The following is a 16,401-nucleotide window of genomic DNA, read 5'->3' as shown; positions in this document are numbered from 1 at the left end:
ACATTTAATTCTATGAGCTATCAACTTAGCAGGTTTTCAAAAGTTCCTCTTCTTTATTTGACTTGGCCAGAGTCAGTTTCTATTGCTTGCAAACAAAGAACTCTAATCAATAATCTTTTGAAATGGCAATGCAGCAGCATTCTTTTTTTTTTTTCTTTTTTTGGCAGCATCTAAAAAAAGTTTAATTGAGCTACAATTTATATACCTTAAAAGGTACCATTTAAAGTACACAATTCAATTGTTTTTAGTATATGCCCAGTTTTGCAACTATCACTATAATCTAATTTTAAAACACTTTCATCATCCCCAAAGAAACTTTCTATTCACTTGCAGTCATTCCCATTTCTTACACTCACCCCTTTCCCACCCACTCCATGCCCTTATTCCTCCCATCTTCAGTCCTAGAAAACCACAAATCTACCTTTTGTTTGGTTCTACGTATTTGCCTGTTCTGGACATTTCATATACATGAAGTCATATGATACGTGGTCTTCTGTGAGTGACTTATTTCACTTATCACACTGCTTTTAAGGTTTATTCATGTTACTATATACAGTGGCTGACTTTATTTTGGGGGGCTCCAAAATCACTGCAGATGGTGATTGCAGCCATGAAATTAAAAGACACTTGCTCCTTGGAAGGAAAGTTAGGACCAACCTGGACAGCATATTAAAAAGCAGAGACATTACTTTATAAACAAAGGTCCATCTAGTCAAGGCTATGGTTTTCCCAGTGGTCATGTATGGATGTGAGAGTTGGACTATAAAGAAAGCTGAGCACTGAAGAATTGATGCTTTTGAACTGTGGTGTTGGAGAAGACTCTTGAGAGTCCGTTGGACTGCAAGGAGATCCAACCAGTCCATCCTAAAGGAGATCAGTCCCGGGTGTTCATTGAAAGGACTGATGTTGAAGCTGAAACTCCAATATTTGGCCACCTGATGTGAACAGCTGACTCATTTGAAAAGACCCTGATGCTGGGAAAGATTGAGGGCAGGAGGAGAAGGGGACAATAGAGGATGAGATGGTTAGATGACATCACTGACTCAATGGACATGGGTTTGGGTGAACTCCGGGAGTTGGTGATAGACAGGGAGGCCTGGCGTGCTGTGGTTCTTGGGATTGCAAAGAGTCGGACATGACTGAGCAACTGAACTGAACTGGATACATATATGTGTGTGTGTGTGTGTGTATATATATATATATATATATATATATCAGCACTTCATTCCTCATTATTGCTGAATAATATTCCATGTATGAATATACTACATTGTAATTATCCATTCATCACTTGATAGACATGTAAGCTGTTTCCACTTTCTGACTATTACAAAAAATGCTGCTACAAATATTCATGTACAAACTTCTATGTGGACATATCTTTTCATGTCTCCTAATGCACAGGAGCAGAACTGCTCAGTCATATGGTAATTCTATAGTTAATACTCTGAGAAACTGCCAAACAGTTCAGTGCTATCTTTTTAAATGACATATACACACAAAGTATACCCTATGATCCAGCTATTAGTAGAATTACAAATTCTAACAGTCTATTCTATAGACATAAAGATTAACAAAAGTTTGTTCACTATGTTACAGTATTCGACAAAAAGGGAATGTTTAGATAAAGCCCAATATATACAAATACAAGGGATACTATGCAACTATTAAAAAGAACTTCTATTCATCGCTTAGCTTAGATACTATTTCCTCCTGATATCCAGACCAAAAGCATATTAAACTCTCCTACAGAATCCTATTGGCAGCAAAAGAATTTTGGTTTTGTATTAAAATAACCTGTTTACTTAAATATTAAGTCAAAAATGCCAGTCTAGGTTCGATGCAGGATACAGGATGCTTGGGGCTGGTGTACTGGGATGACCCAGAGAGATGGTATGGGGAGGGAGATGGGAGGGGGGTTCAGGATTGGGATAAAATTTTAAAAAAACATGCTTCCTAAAGGATATGAAAGCTAAAAGGAGGCATGAACCAGAGGAGAAGGAGGAGAAGAAAAGGTAGAGGATAGGATTAATAGGCAGTGAGGAAGCCATAAGCAAAGGCCAGAGGCAGAGGAGGAAAGGGAAGCGAATCCGCTAGAGCCTAAAAGTGGTGAGGGTGGTGAGGTGGTAGGGAGCAGGGACAGAAGAAGGGTGGAGTGCTAAGAGATGAAGCTGGAGAAGTGGAGGCCAGCTCATGAAAGGACTCAAGAAGCCTGTTAAAGAGTTCAGCCATTAACTTGATGCAGTTTACATTAGAGTCACTGAAGGGTGAGAAAGAGTCCTCTGACCACAGAGTGGAGATGGGGTAAGAGAAGGGGAAAAATAAGATGCCAGGTAGTTACTAGGCTGTGCCGAGGGATGACCAGGAGTAGCCTCAGGAAGGAGCCTGTGAATCAAGTACAGAGAAATTAGGAAGCAGAATTCAGTGGATTTGGTGACTGGACGTGGGGGACAGCTGAGAGGAATGAGTCAAGGTTAAAAGCCCAGTTCAAGAACTTGAGTTACAGAGGCAGTCAGTCATAATGCTAACTTATTTATCAACAGTTGGAAAGAGCCTGGCAAAAAAAGATTTTTAAAAGAGAGAAGAAAAAAAGGAAAAGGCAAATTGTCAAGAGGCCTGATTCTTTTTTTTCCCCCAATCCTCAATCTGTGATTATGAAATAATTATAGTGGCTATACATCACACTCAAATTCAACTTTGAGTATTTGGTTCCAAAGAAGAAAAGAGCCGTCATACACTGATTGAATGAGCAAATATTAATACAGCCTGGAATGAGCAGGGGAGGGGGGACCATGACTCTGGAATGGGAATAAAATAGGAAACTACTGTCTCAGACATACTCTTTTTTCACACGTTCACATTTCACCAAGGTGAGAATATAAGCCAAAGATAAAACAATTTTTGTACAGTGTGACCCTTTACAAGAACTTATTTCATCTGATTCTCAAGTGTAGAAACAATGATCTGAATGTTTGTCCACTACAACTCTTTAGGAAACATAGCTTACTCTTCTTGATCTTTAACTGTTGTTACACTTTCCAACATTCTTCAAATAGGAATGCTCTAAAAGGGAGTGACCTTTTTCTCTTTATAACTTTTCTGCTCTTCATTCATACACACACACACACATATATAGGCATACAAGCATGCGTGCATGCATGCTTCAGTTCAGTCGCTCAGTTGTGTCCGACTCTTTGCGACCCCATGAACCGCAGTACAACAGGCCTCCCTGTCCATCACCAACTCCCGGAGTCCACCCAAACCCGTGTCCATTGTGTTGGTGATGCCATCCAACCATCTCATCCTCTGTCGTCCCCTTCTCCTCCTGCCCTCAATCTTTCCCAGCATTGGGGTCTTTCCAAATGGCCACATCAAATGGCCAAAGTATTGGAGTTTCAGCTTCAGCATCAGTCCTTCTGATGAACACCCAGGACTGATCTCCTTTAGGATGGACTGGTTGGATCTCCTTGCAGTCCAACGGACTCTCAAGAGTCTTCTCCAACACCACAGTTCAAAAGCATCAGTTCTTCTGTGCTCAGCTTTTTTTTATAGTCCAACTCTCACATCCATACATGACCACTGGAAAAACCATAGCTTGAGCGTGCATGCTTAGTCGTGTCTGACTGTCCGCGACCCCATGGACTACAGGACTGTAGACCACCAGGTTCTTCTGCCCATGGGATTTTACAGGCAAGAATACTGCAGTAGGTTGCTATTTCCTACTCCAGGTGATCTTCCTGACCCAGGGATCCAACCTACATCTCCTGCAATAGCAGGAGGATTCTTTACCACTGAGCCACCTGGGAATCCTATACGTGTTTTTATATATATATGTGTATATATATACACACACACATATATACACACACATACACACATATATACATCCTACAGATTTTAAAAAATCCAATTAAATATTATTTTCCTGGTTAAGGCATAAAGAACAAAGTCTCTGGCTATACTACAGGCTTTATAGAATCACACTAAATGATTATGCTGGGTAGGATAAAAGTTCGTAATCAAAGTGGCTCAACTTTCCTACACAACTTTGGTCATTTCCAGGTTAAAAAGATTACAAAACCTGGTTCAGTACTTCTGATAACACCCTGAAACCATTAGAAAGTAAAAAAGTGCTCCAGTTTTCTCCCTACAGAATGAGCAAATCCAAGCATAATCCTATACACAGTATATGCTCAATTGATACTTGTTAAATGAGTGTATTTGCTGTAACCAATTTAATGAAAACTCTAGGATAATACCACTTTTACCAAGATTTACTCTTTATGAAAACCTGAAAATACAAATAAATTATTCAATGAAACTTACCTGCTACTGTGAGCTTGGCTGTTCTGCTGACAATAGTTCCAAGACTCTCAACAGTGGCTACACACTGATAATAACCTTCATCAGGTTTATTGTGTTTGGAATGCACCACACTGCTGATAAACAAAGACCCATCTGGGAGAAGCTGGCGTCGATCATCTGACACTAAGTTTAAAAGAGTTCCATCTTTTTTCCATTCAATTTTTGGAGAAGGCTCAGAATGTGCTGAACAGTTTAATATAACAGAAGAGCCTCTAACTGAGAGTGTATCCACTGGTTCCACCAAAAAATAAAATGGAGTGAATGTCCGAATGCTGGATCCTATAAAAATAATAAAGAAAAAGAACAAAGTTAAACAAAACTTTTCTCTATTATTTCTGTGAGAAAATATAACATGTCCAAAAATTATTTTTAAGTGGCTTCTCCTTTAGGTATGATACAAAAATACAGTCATTTTACTATGAATATTCAATAAATTCATATCCATATCTAATAAATAAAACCTATTTTTATTAGGAAATCAAAACTTGACCCATTTAGGAAAAAGACCTTGCTACGGGAAATAATCCAGCCTTGCTAGATGATATGAATATCTAGTAGACGTTTTATTATAAACCCTAAAATGAGATCTAGAAATATTTAAAATTCTAATATTCAAAAAGTGAAATTTTCTACAGAATGTAAAAGAGGCAGAAAATTGAAATGATTCTTTGGTAATAAGGTATTTCTTCTATGTTTACTGGCTGTATTTCTTTCATAAATTCACTATACAGATACTGTCTCCATTTTTCTAGTGGATTATTCATCCTATTGACTAAAACCAATCTTTGGACATAGATAACTATGTTTTATAAATGTTCTTTTTTCTACTTTGATTTTTAGTTAATACATTTTAACTACCTAAAAGTAAGCCTGTTGTATTTTAAAAGGTTTTCTTTGTCCTAAGATTATTTTAAAAAATTTAGCTTTGTTTTGTGCTACTACTTTTGTGGTTTCATTGTTTCTTTAAGCAGAAATAAAGCTACTTTCATCTCCATATACATAGTGTGCCTAGAAGGCAACACTATGAAAAGTCTAGGGTATGTTCATATAGTGAGATTTAATGATTGTCAAAATGCATATATTTTCTAAATAAAAAACATTCAAGTTTTAAAATGTGTACAGGATGTCCCACTTATATTAAAACATATGTACACATGACTATATATGTCCATGTGCATATATTTAAATATAAATATAGAAGAAGTCTGGAAAAATAAATACTAAACAGTCAACAGAGTTTTCTCTTGGGGAGAGTAGTGGGATTGAGCTGCTGATGGAGAGCATATGGGGAGAAGGGTTTTCAGTTCATGGATTTCTGTATTATTTACTTTTAAAAATATGAACAATTGCTTATGCATCCTTGTCATCCTTTTAATAACAAATTTTCTATTGTTGGTGGTGATTAATCCTTTGTTGAGGACAGAGGATTATTTTCCAAAAGATCCACCACCACTGTCTCTAACCACTCTTCCTTTGTCACAGCAGGAGTGTTATCAGACACCCATTTCTCAGCTGACTTTGTAAAAAAACCGTCCTATACTTCTCACCAGGGTTCTGAGTCCCTATCCACTTGTTCGTTTAATTTTAGTTTACTATAACCAGAGTCACCATACACATTATTCTGAAATAGGTTTAATGATCCTATCTGATCTCTTCTATGCTCCCAAGTCTCTGCAAATTTCTCACTTCTTAATGGAATAGCTCTCACTTCTTGATAGACTATTCCTCACTTTTTGATAGAATATTTCACACTTCTTGATGGAATTCCATCTTATGAAAGGAAAATATCCACAAGAGATTCATTTCAGCTGAAATGCCCCTACCCACAAATATCAACAAATCATAACACTCACTGCACACTTTAATTATGTGACCAATAATTATTCTTAAATTGTATCGCACCCAGAGTTAAAAAAAAAAAAAAACCACATAGGACATGAATACTGGCAGAAATAAAAAGATATCTAGCCGTCTTGTTGCCTAAAGAAGTTCAAAGTTATTGATAGTAGCAGGAATATGGAACAGAAGGATAAGCAAACATTTTTATACACCTACAAATATAAGTACTCTGTACAGTGTTACCCTAGGAAAATTATCTCTTCGCTCTTTATGGACTTCATATTTCTTTTACTCTTTAACATTACTTTTGATCATCCTATTCCATCTAGTCAGTCCTTAATCCCATATTTTACCCTTCCTGATGAAGGAGCTCTCAGAGTTCACTATCACCATAGAGTTCAGGTTCTCTTCTTTCTGGTTCTCAATTTATAATTAAAACATTTAAAAGTCAGTTCAAGCAATTCAACATTCTAAGGGCTCAACCAAATACATTAATGTTATCTATTAAGAACAGGCAACACTCAAGCATTAACAAATGTTTTCTATCCCGTTTTGCTAGACAGCAATCAATGTCCCCTCTCAGCCCTGTACAGCTAACTCCTCCAAAAACTGAATCTGTTAAGTACGCAGAACTCCTTTCCTGGGAATTTCAAATTAGATAAGTGGCTAGTTGTTAATATTACATGGATGATTTTAACTGATAAACACATTGTTTTGAAAAACTTTTACGGTACAGATATATCATTTAAAAAACAAATGTCCACTTATTAGCAAAGCTGGATCAGAAATTTTCAACATCATAATATCCTAATACAGAAATTCAATTTGATTGTTCTAATTTACAGCATCTACCTTTCCAATCACGTTTCAAAATGAAAAATATGTGACTTTATTCAATAAAAATTTATTATAGTAAGAGCACTTTCCTTTTCTGCAGTCTTAAACCTTCTTCCCTTCTCCCTCCCCTAGCAAAAACAGCCAAGTGGGAAAAAACTTTGGTAAAACGCAGTCAGGTAGACATGGTTGCAAATCCTAGCTCTGAGGGGCTAATTTCTTTCTGTATTCAAAACTTTCTCCCTTATAAAATAATTGCTTCTCCCCTCAGTTCAGTTGCTCAGTTGTGTCCAATTCTTTGCAACCCCATGGACTGCAGCACACCAGGCTTCCCTGTCCATCATTAACTCCTGCAGCCTGCTCAAACTCGTGTCCATTGAGTCGGTGATGCCATCCAACCATCTCCTTTGTCGTCCCCTTCTCCTCCTGCCTTCAATCCTTCCCAGCATCAGAGTCTTTTCCAATGAGTCAGTTCTTCGTGCCTGGTAGCCAAAGTATTGCAGCTTCAGCATCAGTCCTTCCAATGATTATTCAGGACTGATTCCCCTACAAAACAATTTTCTCCCCTATAAAATATGGCTTCCTTTTAAGTAGATTTCTGTGAAGAGTGTAAAAGCATCCACCTCACTGCTTGGCAGGTAAGTGAAGTGAAGTGAAAGTTGCTCAGTTATGTCCGACTCTTTGCAGCCCCATGGACTCTACAGTCTATAGCATTCTCCAGACCACAATACTGGAGTGGGTAGTCTTTCCCTTCTCCAGGGAATCTTCCCAACTCAGGGATTGAACCCAGGTCTCCCACATTGCGGGCAGATTCTTTACTGGATTCTTTACCAGCTGAGCCACAAGGGAAGCCCCAAACTACTGGAGTGGGTAGCCTATCCCTTCTCCAGCAGATCTTCCTTACTTAGGAATCGAACCGGGGTCTCCTGTGTTGTAGGAGGATTCTTTACCAACTGAGCTATCAGAGATGCTCTGCTTGGCACGTAACAGGTCCTCAATTAATAGTAACTATTCATAGTCTAAAAGCCTACACTATTTTCCCCCAAACTGCTAACATCTAGCAACTCTGTGTTCACCAGTCACATTTTAGAAATTGTTATGCATAAAATATGGACTTTTTTATTTTTAATCACATTTTTACAATTATGTATAAAATAACATGAAGAGATCTTAAAACTCAAGTCTGGTCATCTTTCTTCTCTGCCTAATCTTTCAACAGCTCCCTATTACAGCTAATGTAAAATCCAAATTCATTACCAAGGCATTCAAAAAGTCTATAGAATCTGCTTCCTGTTTTTTTGCAACCTAATCTTATATCACACTCTAACTCAGTAAACTCGGGCCACATAATTTAGTTTCCTGAACAAGCCATTTTCTCTCCCATACTAAAGTCTTTGCACTTGCTCTCCCCTCTGCCTGAACACTTGCTCCACAACCACTCATATCACAGGTCTAGCTTCTCATTCTTCATGTTTCAACCCAACTGTCACTTCTACAGAGGCCTTCCCTGACAACTCTCTCTGAAAAAGTCTTTTATCCTGCCCTGTATGTGCTCTTCTCAGCAATTAACTTTGTTTTTAAGGCCTATCTTCCCAACTAGAAGGCTAGACTACAGAAGAGTATTAAAATGACCTCTGGTTTGTCAGTGCTTCTTGCCCTTTGTACCTTGGTTTGCTTTGTGTTTTGTTTGTATCCTTTTCAGAACTCTACAGGTTTGAAGGGTGGGTGTGCCAAGATGAAATTAAATATTAGTGATCCTTAGTGACTTTGCATAACATCAGATTTCCACTGTTTAAGATCAGCCTCATTCTTAAAAATTTTATATTCAGATGATTTCAAATCTGTCCTTTGTAAAATGTTTTATTATCACTTTTCAAAGTGTCATAAATAAAGAACATTAATATTTCATAACTTTCTATGTGATCAGCAAGAAGACTAGGTACAATCTGATAACCTGCAAACAATATCACCAATGCTTTGAACAACTACCTGAAAATCCTCTAATTCTTAGGAAAGGTATATTAATAATAGTTAACATGCCAACAATATTAGCAATACTTGTATTTCAGCTCAAAATTAAGGGAAAATCTGAATTTTTCATTCTGCTAGATGAGAAAGATATAAAAAATTTTATACTAAATAGAACTTTTATTAACTATATAAATCTTCATGTTTAGTTATCTAAACATCTTATAAGCAACTTTTTGTTATTTGTGGCCAGAAGACTGTCCTAGAGTAACACATCTCACCCAAAACCTGATCCAAGGTCTTCTAAATTTCTTAAACAAGAATTTTTTAGTTCCATTTTTGTATATTATACAAGAAAATATAAGCTCAATGATATATAATATAATGCAAATATTAACACTGAGGTGTAACCCAAAGATCTGAACGGTGACAGTTTTATCAATACACTGTAATTCTATACTACTTTGTTAAATGTTTCACACTTTTCTACCATGACTAATATTTAAAAATTTACTAGTACTCTGACTGTAAAATGTTTTATCACAGTAAATTGTCAAAATTTTTAAAAAGGATGTGTCCTTTGTAAAATTTCATTAACTATTTCCCGTGCCATCATCTACAGTTACTCTGACCTAATACAAAAATGGATAGTAAACTAAAACACATTCTAAATAACTCTGAACCAGATACAACTATCATGAATATTCAAGATCACCTCTACTCCATATGTTAACATTTTATCTCGCTGCTACAACTACATAGGCTTTTGTAATAGAGGGGAATTTTTGGATTTTACAAAGAGAAATACATCAACCCAGTGTTACTATAGCTGTCAATCTTTTGTGGGTTTTTAAAAAATCACAACAATAAGTCTTTTATTAACTCACTGCGATTTGCAGAGTTGGATTTCCCCACTCATTTCAATGAATTATAGTAACTAGAGGATTAAATACTCAAAAGCAAAAGTGTCCTGGAAAATCTAGTTCATCTTATTGAAGTCACCACACAGGAGGTAAAGGAGACTAAGGGCAACAAACAGCCTGATACAAAAGTGAAGTCAAGGGATCCAAGACCTAGTCCTATTTCTAAAAAATACAATGACACTTCTATGAAAAAATGGTAATTATGGGACCAAGTCTAAAGGTACAATAATAATAGTTAACATTTACTGAATACTTACTATGTACCAGCCATTACTCTAGTGCTTTGTTTGTATTCTTTCAATTCTCCAAAACTAGTATTAGTAATTATTATTCTCATTTACAAAGAGAAAACTGAGCCACAAAGAGAATGAATAATGTCCAAAGTCATGAAGCTACCTATTCTGTTTGTTAATTAGTTGCTCAGTCATGTTCGACTCTTTTGCGATCCCAGGGACCGTAGCCCACCAGGCTTCTCTGTCCATAAGGGCTTCTCAGGCAAGAATACTGGGGTGGGTTGCCATTTCCTTCTCCAGGGGATCTTCCCAACCCAGGGACTGAACCGTCTCCTGCACTGGCAAGCGGATTTTTTATCACTGAGCCGCCTGGAAACAAACAACTAACACTTTTAGAAGCTACCTATGGAGAAAGCAAAATGTGAATCAAGTTAGTCTGGCTTTCCTGTGACCAAGATCATAACCACTAAACCAATATCCAGTTGGATATTGGCACTGCCCAGTAGAGTAGTCACTTAGTGACATGTGGCTATTGGGAATGTGAAATGTGACATTCTAAATACATAAAATACACACCAAAATTAGAAGACTTAGTGTGCACACACACACACAAAGAACGCAAAATATCTCAATAACTTTGTACTGATTACATGTTTAAATATTTGGGATATATTTAAATAAAATATCTTAAAATTAATTTCACTTGTTTCTTTTTGGTTTTCTAATGTGGTATGGTACACGGAAATTGGCACATTAAAAATTTTAATTATGTACATGGCTTACACTGCATTTCTACTGGTCAGTACTGCAATGGACTATGTTACTCTTCACTAATATTCTTTTTCAGCAAACAAGCAAGTTCTTTCTCAAAAAAAAAGTTGCACTGTTTCTGCAAAGAGTAAAAGATTATGAATTGTGACAGAAGATGTGAGGAATCAAAGCAAAGCTCTTTCTGGCTGTCAAATACGAACAACCAGTCTACCATATCCAAATAGTAAAAATTACGGAATTTAAACTATCAACATCTTCTCTTTAACACTTACTCAGAAACTCCTATTTAAAAACAAAACTTTTTAGAAACTTAATTTAAAATTGTAGTAATAATTAATTCATTATTGATTATTGCTCAAACTACTAGGTGAAGGTTTCTGGAAAAAAGGATAGTCACACAATTTCAGAGTGTCATCCACAAATTACTCATTAACTATAAAGAACGAAAAGTACTTTCATAACGAACATAATGATCACCACCTTAACTGAGGGATCAAATTTAGTATTAAGAGTGGTATGAAAAATGACTAAAGAGACAAAAATTCAATGAGTGAACTTTTACTACTGAGTCCTGGTTTACAAATAGCATATTGGGACATATTCAGGTGAATTAAAATTTTTAGTATATTAGATAATATTCATTTTAATTTTCTTAGATGGGATTAATGGTACTGTTATATACAAAAACGTCCTTACAAAAAAAAAAGTCCTTACTCCTAGATGCTTTTGCAATGTTAAAACACTGAGAGTGAAGCACTCCACGGGACTGTTGATTGTCCAGGCAATTGCAGTATATCAGACACTGTACAACAGGCAACATATATATCCTTAGGCATAATGTCTCAGGAAAATTCAAACAGACAGAATTAACTATATAACCAAGATGAATTATAATTTATAGAAAAATAACCTTTTTTTCTAAATGATATAGCAGACACTTTGGTTCTTTAGTTTTTCCACTGATCCTTTAAGCTATCCAACATCATTCTAATAAACTTTCTTTTTTGCTCAAGTTACTTAAAATCTGTAATGCTTGGAATAAAACACCTTAATTGATACTCTGGGTAGGAAAGACTTTAAGGTTATAGGAGTCATTGCTAATTGCTCATACAGTCTCTTAAGCATAAGGAGAGAACAACTGCCGATGGTGTGCGTAGGCTGGAGATGTGACGACGGTGTTTGCAGGTAGTGGTGAACACCCGAAGCAGCTTTAGTCAGGAAGAGAACACAGAGAGAGGGGAAACTGGATTACTCAGTGCGCTGAGACCCCAGGTAAGGTTGGTAACTGTATCTAAAGAGGTTCGAACAAAGAACATGACTTTGCGGAGAATAAAGGGAAGAGAAAGTTTAGACATTTAAAACTGATTTTTTCCTAGGCACATGAGTAGAAAGTGACAATGAAATAGAGAGTTGAAGGTATCAGTAACTGGTTGTCAATGGAATCTAAGAAAGATAGGAAAAGGAAGTTTTGGCCACAGCAATCAGAGCAGAAAAAGAAATAAAAGGAATCCAAATTGGAAAAGAAGAAGTAAAACTCTCACTGTTTGCAGATGACATGATCCTCTACATGGAAAACCCTAAAGACTCCACCAGAAAATTACTAGAGCTCATCAATGAATATAGTAAAGTTGCAGGATATAAAATCAACACACAGAAATCCCTTGCATTCCTATACACGAATAATGAGAAAGTAGAAAAAGAAATTAAGGAAACAATTCCATTCACCATTGCAACGAAAAGAATAAAATACTTAGGAATATATCTACCTAAAGAAACTAAAGACCTATATATAGAAAACTATAAAACACTGATGAAAGAAATCAAAGAGGACACTAATAGATGGAGAAATATACCATGTTCATGGATTGGAAGAATCAATATAGTGAAAATGAGTATACTACCCAAAGCAATTTACAAATTCAATGCAATCCCTATCAAGCTACCAGCCACATTTTTCACAGAACTAGAACAAATAATTTCAAGCTTTGTATGGAAATACAAAAAACCTCGAATAGCCAAAGCAATCTTGAGAAAGAAGAATGGAGCTGGAGGAATCAACTTGCCTGACTTCAGGCTCTACTACAAAGCCACAGTCATCAAGACAGTATGGTACTGGCACAAAGACAGACATATAGATCAATGGAACAAAATAGAAAGCCCAGAGATAAATCCACACACATATGGACACCTTATCTTTGACAAAGGAGGCAAGAATATACAATGGAGTAAAGACAATCTCTTTAACAAGTGGTGCTGGGAAAACTGGTCAACCACTTGTAAAAGAATGAAACTAGATCACTTTCTAACACCGCACACAAAAATAAACTCAAAATGGATTAAAGATCTAAATGTAAGATCAGAAACTATAAAACTCCTAGAGGAGAACATAGGCAAAACACTCTCAGACATAAATCACAGCAGGATCCTCTATGATCCACCTCCCAGAATTCTGGAAATAAAAGCAAAAATAAACAAATGGGATCTAATTAAAATTAAAAGCTTCTGCACAACAAAGGAAAATATAAGCAAGGTGAAAAGACAGCCATCTGAATGGGAGAAAATAATAGCAAATGAAGCAACTGACAAACAACTAATCTCAAAAATATACAAGCAGCTTATGCAGCTCAACTCCAGAAAAATAAACGACCCAATCAAAAAATGGGCCAAAGAACTAAATAGACATTTCTCCAAAGAAGACATACGGATGGCTAACAAACACATGAAAAGATGCTCAACATCACTCATTATTAGAGAAATGCAAATCAAAACCACAATGAGGTACCACTTCACACCAGTCAGAATGGCTGCGATCCAAAAATCTGCAAGCAATAAATGCTGGAGAGGGTGTGGAGAAAAGGGAACCCTCCTACACTGTTGGTGGGAATGCAAACTAGTACAGCCACTATGGAGAACAGTGTGGAGAGTCCTTAAAAAATTGCAAATAGAACTACCTTATGACCCAGCAATCCCACTTCTGGGCATACACACCGAGGAAACCAGAATTGAAAGAGACACATGTACCCCAATGTTCATCGCAGCACTGTTTATAATAGCCAGGACATGGAAACAACCTAGATGTCCATCAGCAGATGAATGGATAAGAAAGCTGTGGTACATATACACAATGGAGTATTACTCAGCCGTTAAAAAGAATTCATTTGAATCAGTTCTGATGAGATGGATGAAACTGGAGCCGATTATACAGAGTGAAGTAAGCCAGAAAGAAAAACACCAATACAGTATACTAACACATATATATGGAATTTAGGAAGATGGCAATGATGACCCTGTATGCAAGACAGGGAAAGAGACACAGATGTGTATAATGGACTTTTGGACTCAGAGGGAGAGGGAGAGGGTGGGATGATTTGGGAGAATGACATTCTAACATGTATACTATCATGTGAATTGAATCGCCAGTCTATGTCTGACGCAGGATGCAACATGCTTGGGGCTGGTGCATGGGGATGACCCAGAAAGATGTTCTGGGGAGGGAGGTGGGAGGGGGGTTCATGTTTGGGAATGCATGTAAGAATTAAAGATTTTAAAATTTAAAAAATAAAAAACTAAAAATTTAAAAAAAAAAAAAAAGGGAAATAAACAGGAGTGAACTCATATGGGTAAAAATGGTGCCAGTTTAATGTGAGAAACCTGGAAAGACAGGAGACTATCCTGAGACTGTTCTATAATTTCAATATTTCAGCACTGCTGAGTGATGACAAGGGGTAGGATGCAGTGATGGAAGCTGATATTTGAAGGGGCATAAAAGAGAAGTCTTTGGAGATGAGGAAGTTAACGTACTGAAAGTACTGAAGATGGCATTAAAAAGATAAGAAGCAAAGCAGACACACAAATTACCCAGAACTTGAAATGGAGAGGAAGATGGTCAAACAAGACCTAACGTTCTCAATGAACCAAAGAGAACAGTAGGTACACAGTGGTAGTAAACAAAAGAAAACAGATAAAATCCAGTGGCCCCCATCTTTAAAGAGCAGAAATTTCTCTGACATTTAATTATTTCACATTTTTTAAAGCTTTTTTCTATTATTATTCAGTAATCAGCTATGTTCTGGAGGGCTGAGGTTGCTCTAAGGATCACTAATAGACTACTTTCCTCATACTGAAAACAGGCATTACAATTTGTATTCAAGTGTACTGTACACCATATGTCTACAAATTGTTATCAAGTTCAGCTAAAAAAATTCCTGCATAAAGATGCATTAATTCTTGAACACAGAAAACAAACAGCATATGAATAATTTATTGAAAGCTTTTGCTGTCAGCAGCTTTACTAACAAAAGCAATATTTATGAAATCCCACAGGACAATCTAACAACTTAAATATATACAAAAGAGGATAACCTAAGACTACAAATCCTTAATAATGAGTCTTACAATATCAAAACTATTTTCTGCAAACAACTTCATGCATGTAAACCTCTTGTTGCAAAATAAGCAGATGTTTCAGAAAACTCATGTGATAGTCTTACAAGGTCTGTAGACCAGGTTCTAGAATCCTTCTGTTCAACTGTATTATTTACTGATGAAAGTAAACTGAATTTAGATTTGTTGACTCAAGCTTGCATTACTAAGCTGTAATGTCATCATAGACAAATTCATATTTCATTCACTGGTCTATTAATCTCCTGGTGACATACTTATGATTGAAATAATCAAGGGGAGGAAAAAGACTTCTAAAATCTAAGAGAGATACCAACAGGATCAGAAAGATAAGAATGAGCCCCAAAATACACACAGTGAAGCCACATATATGAATGTATATGATAACCAAGTAGTTAGTTGTAAATACATTTGTGGAAGTAAAATATGACTTTCTATACTACTATAATTACATGCTGTTTTCACACAGATGTAGAATTAGACTGAAATGGTCCTTTTATCATTTTAAAAGATGCTTAACCTCATTCATAATAAGAAGGATGCAAATTAAAACTACACTCAGATACAACTTCTCACCTATCATAATGGCAAAAACCCAAATGTTTTCAACATACTCTACAGGCAATGGAACAGGCTGATGGGAATGCAAAATGGCATGCCCACTAGAAAAGGGAGTTTGCAACATGTAGCACCCTTTGATTGAGCAATCCCCTGTCTCTGAATCTACTCCTTCCACAGACTGGCCAAAATACAAAAACAGGTACAAGCAAGACTCATCACCGCAGCACTACTTGTAGTAACAGCACGGAAACAATCCTGATACCAACAACGGACACACTGACCAAACCATGGCACGCTGACACAATGAGATACTACGCAGTGGCAAACAGGAAAAAGGACAGAACAACTTTATATTCTACCATGGAGTGATCTCTAGAATAAATTAAGTGAAAAAGCAAGGTGGAAGAAAGTAGATATATTTATCTAAGAAAGGTGAGATACTAATACATATCCACATAGTTGTTAATGCACCTAGGAAGGAAAAAATATGATTACAGGAGACTGGA

The 16,401-nt window shown here is 36.5% G+C and overlaps 1 protein-coding gene across 4 annotated transcripts in view; it reads right to left on the bottom strand.

The window, feature by feature from the left end:
- Positions 1-16,401, bottom strand: part of NEO1 (neogenin 1) — a 237,560-nt gene that overhangs the window by 161,195 nt on the left and 59,964 nt on the right. For all 4 annotated transcript variants that reach the window (XM_069595573.1, XM_069595574.1, XM_069595575.1 and 1 more), the window contains one exon: positions 4,327-4,644. In XM_069595573.1, the coding sequence (XP_069451674.1) occupies positions 4,327-4,644 (318 nt within the window). The remainder of the gene's footprint in view (positions 1-4,326; positions 4,645-16,401) is intronic.

The sequence above is a fragment of the Ovis canadensis genome, chromosome 7 (assembly GCF_042477335.2).
Source record: "Ovis canadensis isolate MfBH-ARS-UI-01 breed Bighorn chromosome 7, ARS-UI_OviCan_v2, whole genome shotgun sequence".
NCBI classification, from domain to species: Eukaryota; Metazoa; Chordata; class Mammalia; order Artiodactyla; family Bovidae; genus Ovis; species Ovis canadensis.
This window is presented reverse-complemented; position numbering and strand designations above follow the sequence as displayed.